The sequence below is a fragment of the Aotus nancymaae genome, unplaced genomic scaffold (genome assembly GCF_030222135.1).
Source record: "Aotus nancymaae isolate 86718 unplaced genomic scaffold, 86718_ANA_hifiasm-v0.15.2.pri h1tg000014l, whole genome shotgun sequence".
In the NCBI taxonomy this organism is placed as follows: Eukaryota; Metazoa; Chordata; class Mammalia; order Primates; family Aotidae; genus Aotus; species Aotus nancymaae.
This window is the reverse complement of record NW_026988425.1, coordinates 37,497,654-37,519,243: the sequence shown is the minus strand read 5'-3', so window position 1 is coordinate 37,519,243 and position 21,590 is coordinate 37,497,654. Positions and strand designations below refer to the sequence as shown.

At 41.4% G+C, this 21,590-nt stretch overlaps 1 protein-coding gene and 1 long non-coding RNA gene across 3 annotated transcripts in view; one reads left to right on the top strand and one right to left on the bottom strand.

The window, feature by feature from the left end:
• The window catches only part of EGFLAM (EGF like, fibronectin type III and laminin G domains), a 221,792-nt gene that overhangs the window by 56,886 nt on the left and 143,316 nt on the right, over positions 1-21,590 (bottom strand). For both annotated transcript variants that reach the window (XM_012460023.2, XM_012460024.2), the window contains exons 7-9: positions 2,547-2,662; positions 1,649-1,967; positions 891-991 (exon numbers count right to left, since the gene is read on the bottom strand). In XM_012460023.2, the coding sequence (XP_012315446.2) occupies positions 891-991; positions 1,649-1,967; positions 2,547-2,662 (536 nt within the window). The remainder of the gene's footprint in view (positions 1-890; positions 992-1,648; positions 1,968-2,546; positions 2,663-21,590) is intronic.
• On the top strand, positions 5,325-8,997 carry LOC105722500 (uncharacterized). Its single transcript, XR_001108591.2, has 3 exons — positions 5,325-5,398; positions 6,721-6,987; positions 8,806-8,997. It is a non-coding gene; the product is annotated as an uncharacterized LOC105722500 (long non-coding RNA).

Here is a 21,590-nt window from a genome sequence, read left to right as displayed (position 1 = left end):
GCGAGGCGAGAGGAAGGTGACCCCATCTTTGACCCGCTCTTTGTCTTTGTGGACACACCTGCAGAGCCTCAGAAAACCAAATGTACAAAGGCCGCGGTCACAGTAAGGACGTTGCTGGTGCACATCCAGTTCTATTCTCACCAAAGAGCACTCCGTGTTTCACTTTGTTCTTTCTATTTCCCTCCCTCTTGGGAGGCATGCAAATTCGCTTCTTCTATCAGGAGAACAGGACGGTAAGAACAGCTCAGCTGAAAGCTGTGCTGGTGGTCTTGGACTAAGACAGATCATTTCTTGAACACAACACTGTGGCCATGACTTCAAATGGGACTTCTTTACAGACTTCCAGACCTTTCTGTGTCTTTGGAGACACCCAAAAGAATCAGTTTAAGCTGAGGTCACTGATTTAAATTCTTATCTGCAGCTGATTCAGATCAGAGAAACTCCATTGTGCCCTCCTGATGCAAGGGTTGCGTAGAGAACTTTTTCTATTTGTTCAGTGACAGCTATCACAATGAAGACACAGAATTGGGCTCTCCTTTTAAACAATTTGGAATGAGGAATGCATTGTTTCTTCTCAATCCTGACCCGGGAGAAATCACTATTATGAACAACACTGCTAGGACCCTGACATTCTCACTTGGAGCCTTCACAGCAGCCCCTCTATAGTCCAGTGAGAAACAAACCCACCCTCTCCTCACTGTCACACTCGAATGCTGTGAGTGTGCTCCTCATTCCTGCTGTCTCCTGAGCGGCTTAGAGACAGGCTCTGTGTCATCTTTACCTTTGATCACTGTCCCTGCTGCCTCCTTCCTCTCCCCGAGCCTTTGAATGTAGTACATTGCTGTGTTAAAGTGTCCAAAAAGCACTCATCAAACAACACATCCTCTTACCCTAAATTCAAGAGTAATCTGAAATGCCTGATAGGAGTTCTTCAGAGGTTCAAACGTTACATAGGAGTGGCCAAAGAACTGAGGATACTGGATAACAATATCTGAAGAAGAAAAAAGACCACACAAAAGAATGCTATTTCCTCACTTCTTCAAAAGCAAAAATCAATATCCAACATTGCCTGGATACCACTGAGTGAGAACCCTCACTAATCTGCTCAATTTCACTGTCTCCTTTTCTATACTTTTTAGACCTACAACTCTTATTCTTGGAGACTTTGAGCTTCTGAAATTCTTAGGAAGAAGCTGCATTTTTGGAGCCTGGCCCTGGCTTTTCTAAGAAGAAACCAATGGCTTTAAGAGCACTGTCACTTGCCCTCACCTCTGAGGGCCTTTGTGTAATACGTTGGCCCAATTGTTATCCTTCTAAACCCTTGTGTATATGTTTTAGCTGCATATTTTGGTAGAGATGAGATTATACTAAAATCTACCTCTCTAAGGTAGTATCAGGATGATTTACTGATTGCTTTAAAGGAACTACACATTTGGCACACATAGAAATAGGGCTGCTGTCTACTTAGAAGCAATGAAAGTTGCCTCACAATTTGCCTTGTATTGCCAATTTAATGACCAATATGTGAAAGAAGGAACTTATCTTGGAAAAGGGGCTAGAAGAAACTATGTTTGGACCACAGAACTGCCCTCTGGCGCTCAATGGTGCCAATTCATCACCACATTCTTCCTCTCCCCCAAGGACCTACCTTCTGAGCAGCTCTCACCACCTTTGCCCAGGTTGCAATGGCATCGCGAGCCCCCCCAGGTGTAGTCATTGACACAGAAGCTGTCGGCAGGGCAGAGAGTTTCATCGCAAGGCACGTCAAAGAGCCTTGACATCATGGCCACACTATTCTTCCCCTTCCTCTCTCCAGGAACGGGCTGGGGAGCCACTGTAGTCACAGGGAGAGATGCTGAGGTAGGGGGGACGAGCCTGGAAATGGTCTTTGGGTTAGATACAGATATCCTCTTGCTTTCCACCAAAAATTTCTTCTTCCCTCCTTTGGTAGCAGGAAGTGGTTTAACCTAAAGCCAGAAAAGGAAAGGGATGAATACGGGGCATGACAACTGGACTGCTTTATGTATGGTTGTTGCCTAGTACTTGAAAATATGGTCACTCCCAAAAACCCTAGGATGGAGATGGGCAAGATAGCACTGACTCCAACTTATGGACAAAGGGCTTGATGCTCAGGGACTTTCAGTGCCTTTCCCTGTATTACTCAGAAAATCAGCGGTAAAGCTAATATGACATGATTTATTCTTATTACAAGATTATGAAGACCCATGACTTTGTCAAGGAATTGTTCATTTCCTTATAATACCTGATTTTCTGAAACTTCCCTTGATGGGAAATCGAAATATGTTTTTGCCAGATTGTGAAATCCGCAGGCAGGAGCTGCCTACAGAACTTCAGCAGGGCTGGTACGTCCCTACCACTAATTTATCAGCTCCTGGAGACTGATGGTCAGAGGAAACAAATCAGTGTTAAAAGCAAATGGGCCCATTTAAGTTTTAAGTAAAATGTTTACGGTCCATTGGCTAAACTGCCTTGTTCGGCAAGGAAGCATAAACACCCTGGGTTTTGAGAGCAGAGGTTACTGTTACCTCCTCGAAGGAAATATCCAAATCTAAGTCGTCTTCAAATCCTTCATCATCCTCACCGGCTCCCATGTCGGTGATATAATGGGGTCCATATCGGCCACTTCCCGCCTCCTCAGGGCCTTCACAAAGAAAAGCAGCATGCCTTCCATCAGCACAGGCTTCGCACCATGTCTAGCCTAACTCGGCCACAGACAGAGCTGTACCGAATGGAACACGGTGTATTGGAAACATAACAACAAATTCAACACAGAAAAGGAAGCATCAATGACCAAAATATATTTAAAAAATGTTTCCTCTCATAAGTTATAAAGGAATTGCCCCCACTGAAACCAGAAAGAGTTTCCATTTTATACTGACAACACTGGCAAAAATGTCAATCAGGTAATAAAAATATTACTAAGGATGGGATCGATGAGGACTCCTACTCACTGTACCTGTGTAAACTGGTCCAGCCACTTTGTGAAATACTTGGAAATATTTCATAAAGTAGATGTTTGTTCATACCTAGCAATCCCACCCTAACTTACAAAAGCTAGAGAAACTCTTGCACATGTGTACCAAGAGGCATGTGCAAAACAGGTTCATAGCATCAGAATTTGTAATTTTAAAAAAGACTCCAAATATGCTATTTATAAGAACAAACAACACCCCAAATGTCCATCAACAAAGAATGACTATGTTAGAATGGAGTACCCTATAGTAGGGAAAGGAATGAATGATCATTTAATATATCAACATGGCTTAATCTGACATGATTTCATGCAAACAATGCAAGCTGCAAAAGAACACATCAGTTTGATGACATTAATATAAAAGACAACAGCAAGCAAAACAATATATTACTTAAGGATACATATATATGTAATTTAAACTCTAAAAAAGCAGTACAATCACAATCACATAAATACTCAAGGGAGGACAGAAAAAGGATGTGAATGAGGTGTGATTCACAGGGGCCTTTGAGAGTATTCCATAATATTCTATTTCTTAAGGTAAGTGCTGGGTACATGTAAATATTCATATTATTTTTTAATAATATATATATTATAAAATATACATATTATATATAAATCTTATACACACACATATATATATATATATATACACACACATACTTTTGATGTATGAAGTACTTCATTAAAAGGTCTTTAAAACAAGAAGGGAGATTATAATAAATACTCCCACAATCCCCTCCAAAAAAGGGGGCCCTATAGGTATCTTGGGGGCCAACCATTTCATCCATTTTAGCAGGACAACCAAAATCTTTCAGAAGTGAAAGCTGGGCTGAGAAAAGCTTTCAGATGACAATACAGAGCATTGTCCTTTGAGGGACGTTCAGTTGGCATTTTTATTCAACTGTCATCCACAAAATCCACTGATCCACGGCGCTCTGATTCAGGCTGCACACGGGAAGCACTCCACCAGGAGGGGGCAGCCTTTCAAAGAGTGGCTCCAGGGCACCTGTGTGTCCTCACAGTGGGTTTGGGCCGGCACAGGGACTAACTTGCTGCCCGCTCTCAACTGAACAAACCAGGTACCAGCCTTCAGGGCAGTAACAACTTTGACAACAGAAACTGACTTTGGTAGGTTGCTGATGCCCATTAGTTATTAGACATCCAGAGTTTGGATGATTAGTGAAAAAGAAAAAAGAAAAATTACATTAAAAAATATAAACTAAAGTTAGACATTTTGCTTTCAAAATAAGCTAAGTCAAGGACCATTCTCACAAAGACAAACTCACCCTCCACTTTGTCCATCCAGGCTGCAATAACAAAAGTACCATAAACGGATAGCTTGTAAACTGCAAACATTTATTTTTCACAGTTCTGCAGCCTGTGAAGTCCCAGCTCAAACGGTTGGCAGTATCTGGTGAGGGCACAGATGTGCCTTCTTCTTGCATCTGCACATGCCGAAAAGGGCAAACAAGCCCCTTTGGGCCCCTTTAATAAGAGCGCTGATCCCATTCGCAAGGACTCCACCCTTATGATCTAAGCACTTCCAAAGCCCTCACCTTGGGGGTTAGGATTTCAACATATGAATTTGAGGGAGACATAAACATTCCGACCATAGCACTCCTCCAAACAAAATAGCAATTGGATCGAAAATGGAGCGGAAGGAAATGACAGAAAGTCATTTTTGTCAGGGGGTGTCCTGTTGACCAGAAATCTCTTCCTAGACCAGAAGAGAGAAATGTGGTCAGCAGATGACCCAGAGGCAGGGTGGAGTGAGCTGTTCTCAGGAGTTCAGGCTCATCTTGGTGGAGGTGGGATAACAAAGCGGAGGTGGTGTTCTCACCTCTTCCACAGCAGCTCCCCAGTTCTATTTAAAGTAGTCACCTGTCAACTGAAAATTCAACTTGTTGATGCCAGATTTATACCTGGATGCAAGTTCTCTCAAGCCACCTGCATGCAGCGTATCTGTGTGCCAGACGTCTCCACACAAAAAGCCCTTGAGGACAGCTCCCTCCTCTCGTCTCTATCTCTGTACAGCAAGCCGTCCCCCTTATCTGTATTTTTGCTTTCTGCAATTTCAGTTACCCTCAATCAACCACAGTCCAAAAATATTAAATGAGAAATTCCAGAAATAAACAATTTATAAGTTATGAGTAGCACGGTGAAATAGCACACTGCCCTGCTCCGTCCTGCTGGGATATGAATTATGCCTCTGCCTGGCGTATCCACGCTGCATATGCTCCCTGCCCATTGGTCAGCAGCCGTCTCAGTTGTCAGATTCACCATGGTGGTATCCAAGTGCCTATGTTCGATTTCATAACGGCCCCACAGTGCAAGAGCAGTGATTCTGGCCATTCAGATATGCCAAAGAGAAGCCATGAAGTGCAACTTTTAAATGAAAAGGTGAACATTCTCAACTGAATTAAGGGGAAAAAAAATCAGATGCTGAGGTTGCTAAGATCTTACAGTAAGGTAAGCACAAATCTTCTATCTGTGAAATTGTGAGGAAGGAAAATGAAATTCACGCTAATTCTGCTGCATATATAGGGTTCAGTACTGTCTGTAATTTCAGGTATCCACTGGGGGTCTTGGAACACATCCCCCACGGAGACAGAACTACTGTATCTCTCTCTCTCCTGGCCCCTCTCTCTTTCTCTTTCTCCACTCTGTCCCTTCCCTTGCTCTCCATTTCTATCTCTGCCTCTCTCATATATCAGAATTGTTAGATTCCAGAAGAAGAAATCCATTTGGTAGTAAAAGAATTACACAGCAGATACACAAAACAAGCTGGCTTTTGTCTTCAGTAAGTTGGTCTCTCTCCATCCAGGCTGTTCTCCCTTGCCCTGAGCATCTTCTTGGCACATTCTCAACAATGTTAAGATTCTTTTCATCTTTATCCTATGGTTTCTATCTGAAAAATCACCTTCAGTGACTCTCCACTGCCCACAATATAAATTCTAGGCTTCTTGGCCAAGAATTCAAGGTTTTCAAAATAGCTCCTCTTTTCCTTCTTCTTTCCCCCATCACCATGATTTATTGAATTCTACTCCCTTTCCACTTCCTGCCAGGTATTATTGGGTGCTTAACATGACATATTTCTAAACCTTTCAATAATCCTATAAGGTAAGTATGACTAATCCCATTTTGTACGTAAGAAAACTGAAGCTTAGAGTAGTTAAGTAATTTGCCTAAAATCAAAGAGTTTATAACTGGCTGAGCTGAACTCAAGTCCGAGGTCTGTCTGGTGACTGCTCTCCTAATCACCGGTTGCAGAAGAAGCCACTGTGGAGGTAGGAAGATCCTAGAATTTGAGAAAATTACCATATATGGATCATTCTTCATGTGCCAGGAGCTTTTCATACATCGCTTAAGTTAATCCTCACAAAATACTATAAAATTGATATTATTACTCCCATTTTACCAAGTGGAGATATAGACACAGAGAGACGAAATAACTTGCTCCAAGGCAGGCAGATGGGGGACGGCAGGGCTAGCATTCATCCTTGGTCTCTCTTTTTACTACATCATGCTACTTCATCTGAATCCTAATTATGTTTTCAGGTTTTGGTTGTTTTTTTAAAAAAATACTCTCTAAAGCTATATAATAGCCAAACTGGTCTACCAGTTGCCTCCTTAATGCAGCTTGTATTTTCTTACCCTAAGATTTTGCTTAATGCTTTTTTTCCATTGCCATCTTCTCCCCACTCCTATCTCCTCACACCCAGCCTACCTATTATCCCAGGCGGCATGCATTCTGTGGAGACAGACCTGAATGTGTGCCATGAAAAGACCAAAATATAGTGACATTTACAAAAGAAAACAGACCCTTCCGGGGAAAAATGGTGAATCCACAAAGTAAGAAGCCAACAAGACCTGTAGGACATTCCTTCATCTTCTCCTGGATAGGGCTGCCCAGCTATGGATATATGCCTCTAATTGTGAGCTCGGCATAAATGCCCATTGCTTGATAAAGTCAATGCATGTGTAAGATGGTACGTACATCTTCTGGACTCCTGGCCTTAGACTCTTGCCTTTGTGTTTACCAACTCAACTGTAAACCCTTTGAGGGCAGAAACCATATTTCAGATTTCTTGATATCCTTTCCCATCCTCCACGTCACTAACATTCATGTACTTGACAAAGGTCAACACCTTTGAGAGGAGTGAGAGAAGACACTCCCACAGTGCTGAAGTATGCCCTGCCCTTGCCAGACATGGTGGGACTCTGCCTCCCAATCCAAAGACCCCCAAAACTGCCACCAATCCTGGGCCTTTCCCCAACTCAAGCTAGAAGTAAGAATGGAAAGAGACCTTAGATACCACCCAGCCTAATCTTCTCATTTCACAAGCATGGAAACTGAGGCCACAGAACAGAACTGACTTAAAACCAAGACCACACATCTCAGTAAAGGAAGCTCTCACTCTAGAACCAGATCATATGACTCCTAGTTCAATATCCATAAGACTCTATCACACTATTTTTTTGGCATCAAGTATCTAGAGATAGTTCCGTCAGAAGAACCTGGAACCTAGAGCAGCTGAGGGTTAGAGTGCAGGAGGCTGAGATCTCTTACTGCCCCTCCATCTGCTTTAGAAAGTTCTGTTTCTTGAAGGGAACTCTTCAGAGAAAAGGACCACAAACAAATTGTTGCAGCTACGAAATTATACCATGATGAGAATGGAAATAATCCTAGATTCTCTGCTCATTTCAACAAGTAAAAATAAGGCACATATTTCTCAATGGATAGTGTTCTTTGGTCTTTGTAAAAATTGTTTCTGTTTTGACACTTTTTCTAACCTATTTCTTTGCAACCTGAGTTCACTCGGTTTGGGGAAACACAGGGTATGAAAGAAGGATGGGAAAAGGAAAATGGAATCACAGGATTTAAAGTCAAAGAAATTTTAACTTTCATAGAAAGACTGCAGGGATCAGCTAACACAACCAGCCCATTTTACAGAGGAGTCAACTAAGGCTCAATGAATCTATGAGACTCACCCAGAAAAGCAGCTCATTAGTGGCAGAGCTGATCTAGAATTCTGGGCTCCTGCTGCTGCAACCCAGTCCTCTTTGCAGCATCCCAAACTCCCTCTCTCATAATAATCCAGGATAATAGTCATTTCCCATTTTTAATAAGAAGGAAGTGAGCACAGAGAGAACCAGGCACAGCATAATAGAAGAAATCTGGAACTAAAACCTCACTGCTTTTGTTCCCTCACTGCCTTGCCACCTCAGATCCCAAATCCACAGCTTACAGGAATTTTTTACCAACGTTATTTCTAAGTGAGCACAGAATGTACCATCCAAGCCAGTGATAAGAATTCTCCCTGTAGCCTGGGGTTATTGTAATTAAAGTACATAACTTATCTCTTTCTACTTGGCACTTCGTTAATTAGGAAAAGAGAACATTAAAAAGGAAGCATTTACTAGAACCAGAGTAATCAAACCACTAGTTCATGGGGTTATTCCACTGTAAGAAAAGTCAATAAAGAAAACACAAAGTTTTGTTAATAGATAAAAGGGTGACTTTTATTTTATAAAAACCTGTGTTTTGTTTTACTAAAGGCATAACAGGTTTTCTATAAATAGTGAGTTTCTCAGCTATATCAACGTGATGTAGTTGGAAATATTGCTGGTCATAGAATCCAAATAATTGGGAGGAGGACACAAACAGCAAGTCCTTGAGCAAGTCACTTTATCTCTCTGGGTCTTGTGTTTTCCAATAAAATAAGAAGTAGGATTAGACTTGATGACCTTGAAATCCTTTCCAGCACTTACATCCTGTGACCCTAAAAGTCACACTTTTAATTTAGACATACTGCAGGCATCCGTCATATCAAGCAAGGTTTGAAGAAGAAACAACTAGAGAATTTTACTTATGTGGACGAAAGAGAAAAGAGAAGTTAGTTCAGCATGGAAGTCGCACGCTTTAGGGATTGTAGCTTTGTGTTCTCCTGTAAGAGGTGATCTATCATCATTTATTGGAATCCGTTTTCACTTAAAAGAACCAGGCTGTATTTTGAGTCCCTTCTCTTAATGTCTTTTAGCAATGACAAGGGAGGAGCACTTAATTCCTACTCTCAAAGTTCCAATCATGAGAATAGGGTCCCCCTAAGTACTGCTAGATTCTTGTCCAAGCCCTTTCCTCCCTACAGAGGTGGGGACGGTGACTTGGCTGCTATGTGGAAGCGGTAGGTCCACATTTCTGAAGGAGGGGAGCTAATCTATCAGATGACCTTGGGGGCCAGAGCTGTGGTTCATGCCTGTAATCCTAGCACTGCCGTTGGTGCTTTTCATATGAGTAGTTAGGGGTGGGAGCAGGTTGGGATAGCTTGAAGAACTCAGGGGCTGCAAAGATCTGGATGGCTTTCCTTGCTCCTCCCTTTTCCCTCAGATAATCTGCTGGAATCAGTCCCTTCCAATCTGAATGAATCTAATGAATGCAGGGGTTCGTTTCTATGATGGCAGGGTAGGGATTGGTGGGGGAAAGTAGCTCTAAGTGCCGTCCATAGACAGATATGTTGTTCTTCAATGCTCAACATGCTTCATGAAGCTCTTATTTGACGCTCAAGAATGGCACCTCAGGCACCCAGTGACTTCCAGAGCCCTCACCTCAAAGCTTCTCGGATGCCTTTATCTTTATGCATGTCCATGCGGCAGAAGTGCGAACGGTGCGTAACCCCTGTGGGGTGTTGCCTTTTGAAGTACATAAGCCAGTCAACCAAACACAAGCCACTGTGTCTTTCTCCCTCAGAGTCTCCCTTTCTAAAGATAATGGGGCCGTAGAAAGTTAAGCAGATGGCCAGAGACCAAAGTGTTATGCACCTGCTTCTCTGCCACCTGCTGATGGAGGAGATACATAGGCAAAGCATAATGGGAGAGGCGGCTGTGAACACAGCAGGAAAACCCAAGGCCATATTTCCATCATGGCGTGTGAGAAATTTCAGGCTTGGAGCCTTTGCAGATTTAGAGAATAATGAATAATAATTTACTGGCAACCTTCTGTGGCAATACTTCAGGACTGGAGGTGGAGTAGGCAGTGTAAAATTCAGACAGGTGATTAAAACTTTTCTAAACAGCTGAAATGGTGGCTGACATTAGGAATTCAGTGTTATGTACACAGCAGGCGCTCAATACGTATTTGTTAGATGAGTAAGTGGTGAGTAAATGAGTGAGTGAGTGAATGTTTTCTATACGAGCCAAATCTTGCAGGGTGCTCTGCATATGGTAAATGCAAAAATAAATGTTAGCTGAAAGACCCCAGTTATAATCTGATTTGCTCTATGTATCTAGTCAGTCATTTTCACTAGGAGTTTGGTAGCAATTGTAAACTGACTGTTAATGGCAGAAAACTATCGCCCATAGCATCAGTAGGCTATGGCTTTAAACAGAAGCTTGTGCTTTGGCGGGTTCTCTCTCTCTTTCTCCTGCTGTGGGATAATCGGGCAGTATATATCACATTCCTTATCATTTACACTTTTTAAAAAGAAATTTAATGGCATGTGATATGTTTATGGGACAACATTATGTTTAGAAAAATGTGGATCATTGGTGCTTTTCATATGAGTAGTTAGGGGTGGGAGCAGGTTGGGATAGGTTGAAGAAAGAATAGGAGGTTTTTAAAGAGTGGGCACAGTGAATGTAGAAAACACAGTAACTCTGGCTTGAAGGAAAGCAGGGAGATGGAATGGTTGGTGGGTTGTGAGCATAAGGAGAGTCTTTTCTGTGAGCAGGGAACAAACACACGTCGGTGTGCTTATGGGGATGATCCACTAGAAAAGCAGAGATGAAAAGATGAATCATTTGGAGAGACGGGTAACTAACCGAAAATTGACATACGTAATATAGTCTCCAATTGGCTCCCTAAATAGAGGGCTCAGTTCATGTCTTGTACTCAGAAGTCAGGAGCTAGAATAGGGAGAGTAAAATGGCAAAGAGAGAGCAGATGTAGTTTGTCGGTGGCTCACAATGTAGTGGGGAGTGAGACATACATACTGGCAGCTGTACAGCAGGAGAGCTAAAGCTAAGATGTGAGCACTGAGTCTGTGGAGCTTCTCTGTTCCTTAAAGTGGCTTCACATTTGAGTACCAAGCACAGTTCAGTTCTCCTTTAGGTATTCGGATTGGCAAATTGTTCAAACCAGAGACACTTACACCATCTCTTCTCACTCTTTTAAGACAAAGTGCTAGGAGAAAATAATTGTCCACACAATATCCTATATTCAGCCTGGGCAATACGGTAAGACCCTGTCTCTCCAAAAAATATTTAAAAATTAGCCAGGGAGAGTGAGGATCCAAGATGGCCAAATAGGAACAGCTCCAGAGTACAGTTCCCAGCAAGAGCTGCACAGAGGGTCAGTGCTCACTGCATTTCCAAACAAGTTTTCAGTGCCCACAGACCAGGAGATTCCCAGACCAAAAAGTGCCAGGAGCATGGCAGTTTCAGCTGGTGCTGCATCAGCGCACAGAAACTCACACAAGTCTGGGCTGCCTTTTCAGCTGGTGCCCAGAATGCCTGGGAGATAGAGCCGCCCATTCAACTGAAAGGCGGGGGCTAAGACAAGGAGCTAGGCAATCTGGCTCAGAGGGTACCACCTCCACAAAACAAGCAATCTGAAACGCTCTGGATTGAGAATTTTGCAGCAAGCACAGCTGGACCCAGGACCGTCCAGCTCAGTTGGGGGAAGGGTGTCCCCCAATACCGAGGCAGTCTGCCACTACCGAGGCAGTTCACAAAGCAGCAGGGCAGAGCCTGCAGCAGCTCAGTAATGCCTCTGCTGGCAGACTGTGACTAGACTACTCCATGTGGGGCAGGACATCTATTAAAAAAAGGCAGCAGCACAACAGGGACTTATAAATAAAGCCGACCTTCCTAGGACAGAGCATCTGGGAAAAGAGGCGATTATGAGTTCAGTTGCAGCAGACTTAAAGATATCTACCCAGCAGCTCTGCATGGAACAGTGGAGCTCCCAGCACAGCACTTGAGCTCCTATAAGGGACAGACTGTCTCCTCAAGCAGCTCCCTAACCCCCATAAACCCAAAGAGACACCTCATAAAGGGGAGCTCAGGCCAACATCTGGCAGGTACCCTTCTGGGATGAGGATAGGAGAGGAAGAAACCTACAGCAACCCTTGCTGTTCTGCAGCCCCTGCAGGCGATCCCCAGGCGAGCAGGGTCTGGAGTGGACCTCCAGCAGTCCTGCAGCAGAGAAGCCTGACTGTTAGAAGGACAACTAAGAAGCAGAAAGAAATAGCTTCAACATCAACAAAAAGGACACCCACTCAGAGACCCCATCCAAAAGTCACCAACTACAAAGACCACAGGTTGATAAAATCACTAAGATGGGAAGAAACCAGTGCAAAAAGGATGAAAACACCAAAACCCAGAATGCCTCTCGACTTCCAAAGGATCACAACTCCTCACCATCTAGGGATCAGAGATGGATGGAGAATGAATCTAATGAATTGACAGAAACAGGCTTCAGAAGGTGGGTATTAACAAACTTCTCAGAGCTAAAAGAACATGTTCTAATCCAATACAAAGAAACTAAGAACCATGAAAAAAGGTTAGATGAGATGCTAACTAGGATAAACAGCTTAGAGAAGAATATAAACAACTTGATAGAGCTCAGAAATACAGCATGAGAACTTCGTGAAGCATACACAAGTTTCAATAGCCAAATCAACCAAGCAGAAGAAAGGATACCAGAGATTGAAGATCAACTCAATGAAATAAAATGAGAAGGCAAGATTAGAGCAAAAAGGGTAAAAAGAAATGAACAAAGTCTCCAAGAAATATGAGATTATGTGAAAAGACCTAATCTACATTTGATAGGTATACCTGAATGTGACAGAGAGATTGCATCCAAGTTGGAAAACACTCTTCAACATATTATCCAGGAGAACTTCCCCAACCTAGAAAGGCAGGCCAACATTCAAGTTCAGGAAATATAGAGAACACCACAAAGATATTCCTCAAGAAGAGCAACCCCAAGGCACATAATCGTCAGATTCACCAGGGTTGAAATGAAGGAAAAAATGCTAAGGGCAGCAAGAGAGAAAGGTCGGGTTTCCCACAAAGGGAAACCCATCACACTCAGGGCGGATCTCTCAGCAGAAACTCTACAAGCCAGAAAAGAGTGGGGACCAATATTCAACATCCTTAAAGAAAAGAACTTTCAACCCAGAATTTCATATCCAGCCAAACTAAGCTTCATAAGCAAAGGAGAAAGAAAATCCTTTATGGATAAGCAATTGCTCAGAGATTTCATCACCACCAGGCATGCCTTACAAGAGCTCCTGAAAGAAGCACTAAACAAGGAAAGGAACAACCAATACCAGCCACTCCAAAAACATGCCAAATGGTAAAGACCATCGACAAAATGAAGAAAATGTGTCAACTAACGGGCAAAAAAACCAGCTAGCATCAAAATGGCAGAATCAAATTCACACATAACAATATTAATCTTAAATGTAAATGGACTAAATGCCTCAATCAAAAGACACAGACTGGCAAATTGGATAAAAAGTCAAAACCCATCGGTGTGCTGTATTCAGGAAACCCATCTCACATGCAAGGACACACATAGGCTAAAAATAAAGGGATGGAGAAAGATTTATCAAGCAAATGGAGAGCAAAAAAAAAGAAAAGCAGGAGTTGCAATCCTAGTCTGATAAAATGGACTTTAAACCAACAAAGATCAAAAGAGACAAAGAAGGGCATTACATAATGGTAAAGGGATCAATGTATTGAGAAGAGCTAACGATCCTAAATATATACACACCCAATACAGGAGCACCCAGGTACATAAAGCAAGTTCCTGACAACCTACAAAGAGACTCAGACTCCCGCACAATAATAGTGGGAGACTTTAACACTCTACTGTCAATATCAGACAGAGTAACAAGACAGAAAATTAACGAGGATATCCAGGACTTGAACTCAGATCTGGACCAAGCGGATCTAATAGAAATCTCCAGAAATCTCCACCCCAAATCCACAGAATATAGATTCTTCTAAGCACCGCATGGCACCTATTCTAAAACTGACCACATAATTGGAAGTAAATCACTCCTCAGCAAATGCAAAAGAACAGAAATCATAACAAACAGTCTCTCAGACCACAGTGCAATCAAATTAGAACTCAGAATTAAGAAACTAACTCAGAACCGCACAACTTCATGGAAACTGAACAACTGGCTCCTGAATGTTGACTGGATAAAAAATGAAATGAAGGCAGAAATAAAGTTCTTCAAAACCAACAAGAACAAAGACACAATGTACCAGAATCTCTAGGACATATTTAAAGCAGTATCTAGAGGGAAATTTATAGCAATAAATGCCCACCAGAGAAATGAGGAAAGATCTAAAATCGACACCCTATCATCAAAATTGAAAGAGCTAGAGGAGCAAGATCAAAAAAACTCAAAAGCTGGCAGAAGACAAGAAATAACTAATATGAGAGCAGAACTGAAGGAGATAGAGACACAAAAAGTCCTTCAAAAAATCAATAAATCCAGGAGCTGGTTTTTTAAAAAGATCAACAAAATAGACCACTAGCCAGATTAATAAAAAAGAAAAGGGAGAAGAATCAAATAGATGCAATAAAAAACGATAAAGGGGATATCACCACTGACTCCACAGAAATACAAATTGCAATCAGAGACTACTACAAACAACCCTATGCACTTAAACTAGTAAACCTGGAAGAAATGGATAAATTCCTGGACACTTGCACCCTCCCATGCCTAAACCAGGAAGAAGTTGAAACCTTGAACAAACCAATAACAAGGGCTAAAGTTGAGACAGCAATTAATAGACTACCAACCAAAAAAAAGCCCAGGTCCAGACGGGTTCACAGCTGAATTCTACCAGATATACAGAGAGAAGCTCTTACCATTCCTTCTGAAACTATTCCAAACAATACGAAACGAGGGAATCCTTCTCAAATCATTTTATGAGACCAAGATCATCCTGATACCAAAACCCAGCAGAGACCCAACAAAAAACGAAAACTTCAGGCCAATATCCATGATGAACATAGATGCAAAAATCTTCAATAAAATACTGGCAAGCCAATTGCAACAGTACATCAAAAAGCTTATCCTTTATGATCAAGTAGGCTTCAAACCGGGGATGCAAGTCTGATTCAACATACACAAGTCTATAAATGTAATCCACCACATAAACAGAACCAAAGACAAAAACCACATGATTATCTCAACAGATACAGAGAAGGCCTTCAACAAAATTCAACAGCCCTTTATGCTAAAAACTCTCAATAAACTAGGTATCGAAGGAACATATCTCAAAATAATAAAATCTATTTATGACAAACCTACAGCTGTATCATACTGAATGGGCAAAAACTAGAAGCATTCCCTTTGAAATCTGGCACTAGACAAGGATGCTCTCTCTCACCACTCCTATTCAATATAGTATTGGAAGTTCTAGCCAGAGCAATTAGGCAAGAAGAAAACCTAAAAGATATTCAATTAGGAAAAGAGAAAATCAAATTGTCTCTATTTGCAGACAACATGATTGTATATTTACAAGACCCTATCATCTCAGCCCAAAATCTCCTTAAACTGATAAGCAACTTCAGCAAAGTCTCAGGATACAAAATCAATATGCAGAAATCACATGCATTTCTATACACCAATAACAGACTAACAGAAAGCCAAGTCATGAGTGAACTCCCATTCACAATTGCTACAAAGGGAATAAAATACCTAGGAATACAATTAACAAAGGATGTAAAGGACCTCTTCAAGGAGAACTACAAACCACTGCTCAACGAAATAAGAGAGGACACAAACAAATGGAGAAACATTCCATGCTCATGGTTAGGAAGAATCAATATTGTGAAAATGGTCATACTGCCCAAAGTAATCTATAGATTCAACTCTATCCCTATCAAGCTACCAATGACCTTCTTCACAGAACTGGAAAAAAACACCTCAAACTTCATATGGAACCAAAAGAGAGCCCGCATAGCCAAGTCAATTCTAAGCAAAAAGAACAAAGCTGGAGGCATCACACTACCTGACTTCAAACTATACTACAAAGCTACAGTAATCAAAACAGCATGACACTGGTACCAAAACAGAGATATAGACCAATGGAACAGAACAGAGGCCTTGGAAGCAATGCCACACATCTACAACCATCTGATCTTTGACAAACCTGACAAAAACAAGCAATGGGGAAAGGATTCCCTGTTTAATAAATGGTGTTTGGAAAACTGGTTAGCCATGTGCAGAAAGCAGAAACTGGACCCCTTCTTGACACCTTACACTAAAATTAACTCCAGATGGATGAAAGACTTAAACATAAGACCTAACACCATAAAAACCCTACAAGAAAACCTAGGCAAAACCATTCAGGACATAGGCGTAGGCAAGGACTTTATGACTAAAACACCAAAAGCATTAGCAAGAAAAGCCAAAATACACAAATGGGACCTAATTAAACTCCAGAGCTCTGTACAGAAAAAGAAACAATCATTCGAGTAAACTGGCAACCAATGGAATGGGAAAAAGTTTTTGCAATCTACCCATCTGAAAAAGGGCCAATATCCAGAATCTTCAAAGAACTAAAACAGATTAACAAGAAAAAAACAAATAAACCCATCCAAAAGTGGGAGAAGGATATGAACAGACACTTTTTAAAAGAAGACATATATGAGGCCAACAAACATATGAAAAAATGCTCATCATTACTGGTCATTAGAGAAATGCAATTCAAAACCACATTGAGATAACACCTCATGCCAGTTAGAATGGTAATCATTAAAAAATCTGGAGACAACAGATACTGGAGAGGATGTGGAGAAATAGGAACACTTTTACACTGTTGGTGGGAGTGTAAACTAGTTCAACCATTGTGGAAGACAGTGGGGCGCTCCCTCAAGGACCTAGAAATAGAAATTCTATTTGACCGAGCAACCTCATTACTGTGTATATATCCAAAGGATTATAAATCATTTTACTATAAGGACACATGCACACGTATGTTCATAGCGGCACTGTTTACAATAGCAAAGACCTGGAACCAACCCAAATGCTCATTGATGATAGACTGGACAGGGAAAATGTGGCACATATACACCATGGAATACCGTGCAGCCATAAGAAACGATAAGTTCGTGTCCTCTGTAGGGACATGGATGAACCTGGAAACCATCATTCTCAGCAAACTGACACAAGAACAGAAAATCAAACACCGCATGTTCTCACTCATAGGTGGGTGTTGAACAATGAGAACACATGGACACAGGGAGGGAAGCATCACACACTGGGGTCTGTTGTGCGGGGGGCAAGGGAGGGACAGTGGGGAGCGGGGGAGGAGGTCAGGGAGGGATAACATGGGGAGAAATGCCAGATGTAGGTGACGGGGGGGATGGAGGCAGCAAACCACACTGCCACGTGTGTACCTATGCAACAATCCTGCATCGTCTGCACATGCACCCCAGAACCTAAAGTACAATAAATAAATAAATAAATAAAAAATTAGCCAGGCACAGTAGTTCACACCTGTAGTCCCAGCTACTCGGTGGGGGAGCTGAGGCAGGAGGGTCCCATTAGCTCAGGAGTTCCAGGCTGTAGAGAGCTATGATTGCACCACTGCCCTCCAGCCTGGGTGACAGAGCAAGACCCAGTCTCTTTAAAGAAAAAAAAAAATCTTATGTTCAGTTAAATGATTGTTCAACAGTAAGAGTGAAACAAAGACATGATCACAAAGCCTGAGACAGTTTATCACTAACAGATCTTTAAACATTTATTCAAAAGTTTATTTCAGGAAGAAGGAGGAAAGAGTAAGGTGCGAAGAGTTGTGGGTACAGAGAGTGGTAAATTTGTGAATAAATCTAAACAAGTATTACAGTTAGAAAAAAAAAAAAAATCCTAAACATGTGGCTACTAAACCGGGTGGAACAAAAATACTGAAAAGTAACATGTAACACAAGAAGGAACTGATTTGGACTAAAGCTGCTGCTAAGGTCGCATTGATACAGAAGGGCTGGGCTCCTGGCTAAACCCCACCCTGAAGCCTGGAACCACGGCCCTAGTGAAAACGACTGACTCCTCTTCCGCCCAAATATTGCCTTTTTGGCTCGCTTCGCCCCTGTCCTGTGCCCATAGGACTTCAGCTGGCAAAGCAACAGAAGTGGCTGAGTGGCGAGGAGACAAGCAGCTGAGCAGCGAGAAGCAACTGAGTGTTGGAGACTACACATAGACAGACAGGCGCGGCTAACTTCAGACGGTGCGGCTTCGGAGAGGCGCCCGGCCGGAGACCCTTGGGCTTCAAGAAAACATCACCTTCCCGTCCGCTTTCCAGCCTCCCTTTCCTCTGAGAGCCACCCACCACTCCATAAAGTCTTCTGCATTCATCACCTTTCAGTTAGTGTGACCTGATCCTTCCTGGACGCTGGACAAGAACCCGGGTGCCAAGAGGGCAGGGGCTACCCTCTACTGAGCTGGCTGGCACTGTCCCTGGACGGCAGAGCTGAAAGAGCGTTGGTTGTAACATGCTGGGACGCTGCTGCGGGGCCCGCACAGGGCCTGCTCCTGCCGGAGAGGAGCGACCAGCCAGCTCCAGCATTCCTTCGCTCTGGTTCCCGCACTCTTCCTCCTGCGAGGAGCGGCCCGTTTTGCACATGCCTCTTGGTACACATGTGCAAGGGTTTCTCTAGCTTTTCTAAGTTGGGGTGGGATTGCTAGGTATGAAAAATGTCTACTTTATGAAATATTTCCAAATATTTCCCACCCACGAAAGAGGTCAAGGGAACTAACCTGTCTCATCATTACTATTTTATTATTGTTTGAGAGGAGGGTAATAGAGTTTGATGAACTTTAGACTGTTTGAGAGTTAACAATTTATGGATGGTAAATAAAAGAACGTATAATTTCATCCTAATACAGGGGAAGAAAGGACTAAGAACATACAGTCAATTCTACAGAAAATAGAAAAGGGCTGGGTGTGATGGCTCATGCCTGTAATCCCAGCACTTTGGTAGGCTGAGGCAGAAAAATTACTTGAGACCAGGAGTTTAAGACCAGACTGGGCAACATGGTAAGATCCCATCTCTACAAAACATATTTAAAAGAAATTAGCCAGGCATGGTGGCACGTGCCTGTAGTCTCAGCTACTTGGGAGGCTGAGGTAAGAGGATCACTTGAGCCTGGGAGGTCAAGGCAGCAGTGAGCTATGATTGTGCCACCAGATTCCAGCGTGGGTGACAGAACAAGACCCCATCTCAAAAAAATTATAATAAAAATTAAAAATAAAGAAAATAGGAAAACAGCAGAAACAAAAATCCTTCTCCAATAAAAAATGGAAAAAGCAGAGTAAATATAATAGCACAAAATAAGACTGTAGAAATAAATAATACATGTCAGCCATAATGATAACTATAAATGCAATAAACTTGTCCTTTAAAAAACAGTGCTTGTCAGGTTGGATTGAATACATTTGAGCTACATGCTGTTTCCAGAAAGTATCTGAAACACAACACACAGAAACATCAAAAGTAAAAGAATGTAATGTATATTCCAGGCAATAGATAAAAGAAAGCTAGCATACCTATGTAACTATTAAATGATGTAAATGTTAAGTGGGAAAAAAAGTACCATTAATGATAAAGATGGTTATTAAATAATAATTGAAAGAATTGCCAGGAATATAACATGATTCTAAACTCATATGCTCCTAATATCACGGCCTTACATATCCATCAAGAAAAAATCTGAGAGACGTGTAGGGAGACAGAGTGACAAATTGTAATGTATCCTCTTAGTAATTAATAGATCAAGCTGACAAAAAAATCATAAGGATATATAAGATTTGAACAATGATATTAAAAATCTTGATCAAAAAAGCTTAAACAGACTTCTGAATATAAGAGACTTGGGAATAAATCTAACAAAAGCTATAAAGAACCTTCATGGAGAAAATTATTTAAGTACACTAAAAGACTCTGAAGATCTAAATGAGATATAATGTGGTGATTAATTGGATGATTCTATATCATAAAGATGTCAGTTCTTCCAAAATTAGTTTATAAATACAATTTTCATTTTAAAAATTCAATATATTTTCATTTTTTAAATCCCAACAGAGTTTTTCATAAAATTGCAAAAACGATTCTAAAATTTCTATTGAAAGGCAAAGAATCAGGAAAAAGACAAGACGTTGTGGGCCAGGTGTAGTGGCTCATGCCTATAATCCCAGCACTTTGGGAGGCTGAGGCGGACAGATCACTTGAGGTCAGGAGTTTGAGACCAGCCTGGCCAACATGGTCTCTACCAAAAATACAAAAATTAACTGGACATGGTGATGGGCGCTTGTAATTGCAGCTACTCAGGAGGCTGAGGTACAGGAATCACTTGAACCCAGGAGGCAGAGGTTGCAGTGAGCCAAGATCACCCCACTGCACTCCAGCCTGGGTGGCAGAGTGAAATTGTGTCTAAAAAAAAAAAAAAGAAAAGGCATTGTGAAGAACAATGTGGACTGAAATCATCTACCAGATATCATGACTTCGTAAAGTGGTAGAAATTAAAACACTGTGTAAGGCCAGGCATGGTGGCTCACACCTGTAATCCTAGCACTTTGGGAGGCTGAGGTGGAAGGATCACTTGAGGTCAGGAGTTCAAGACCAGCCTGGCCAACATGGTGAAACCGCATCTCTACTAAAAATATAAAAATTAGCCAGGCATGGTGGCGGGCACTTGTAATCCCAGCTACTTGGGAGGCTGAGGCAGGAGAATTGCTTGAACCCAGGAGGTTGGAGGTTGCAGTGAGTCAAGATCAGGCCACTACACTCCAGCCTGGACAACAGAGTAAGACTCCATCTCAAAAAACAACAACAACAACAAAGAAATTAAAACAATGTGGTATTAAAGTAGGGATGAAGAAACTGACAGAGTATAGAACTCAGAAACAGATCCAGAAATGTATGGAGATCTGATATACCAGAAAGATGTCATTATAAATTAATAGGGGAAAGGATGAATGATTCAGTAATTGGTGCTGGGGAAACTGGTTATCTATATGGGAAAAAAATCAATAAAGTAGGTTTTCCATATCTAAAAGTGAATTCTAGGTAGATTAAAATTCTAAATATGAAAAGCAAAAATTTTAAACTTTTAGAATCAAAGATATTGCCTAAGGACCTTGGAAAAAGGAAGTCGTTTTTAGCCAGAAAGCATAAATCAAAAAGGAAAAACTTAAGATATTTAACTACATTGAATTAAAATACTACTTCATAATAGATAACACAACTGAAATGAAAAATAAGTCACAGACTTGTAGGAGATATTTGCAACACATATGATTGACTAAGGATTCGTGTTTAAATATATATTTAATATTTATTACACATATATGCTAAATATACAATTGATACACATGGGTATTTATGCCAATAAAAATGGACATAGCATCTAAACAGTCAATTCATAGGATGACTAATAAAATTATAAAGTCATGCTTAACTTCATTTGAAATGGAGATGTACAATTGAAAATAATAATAATATATTATTTTACACTCATCAGATTGGTATTTAAAAGTCTGATAATACCAAGTGTTGTCAAGGATG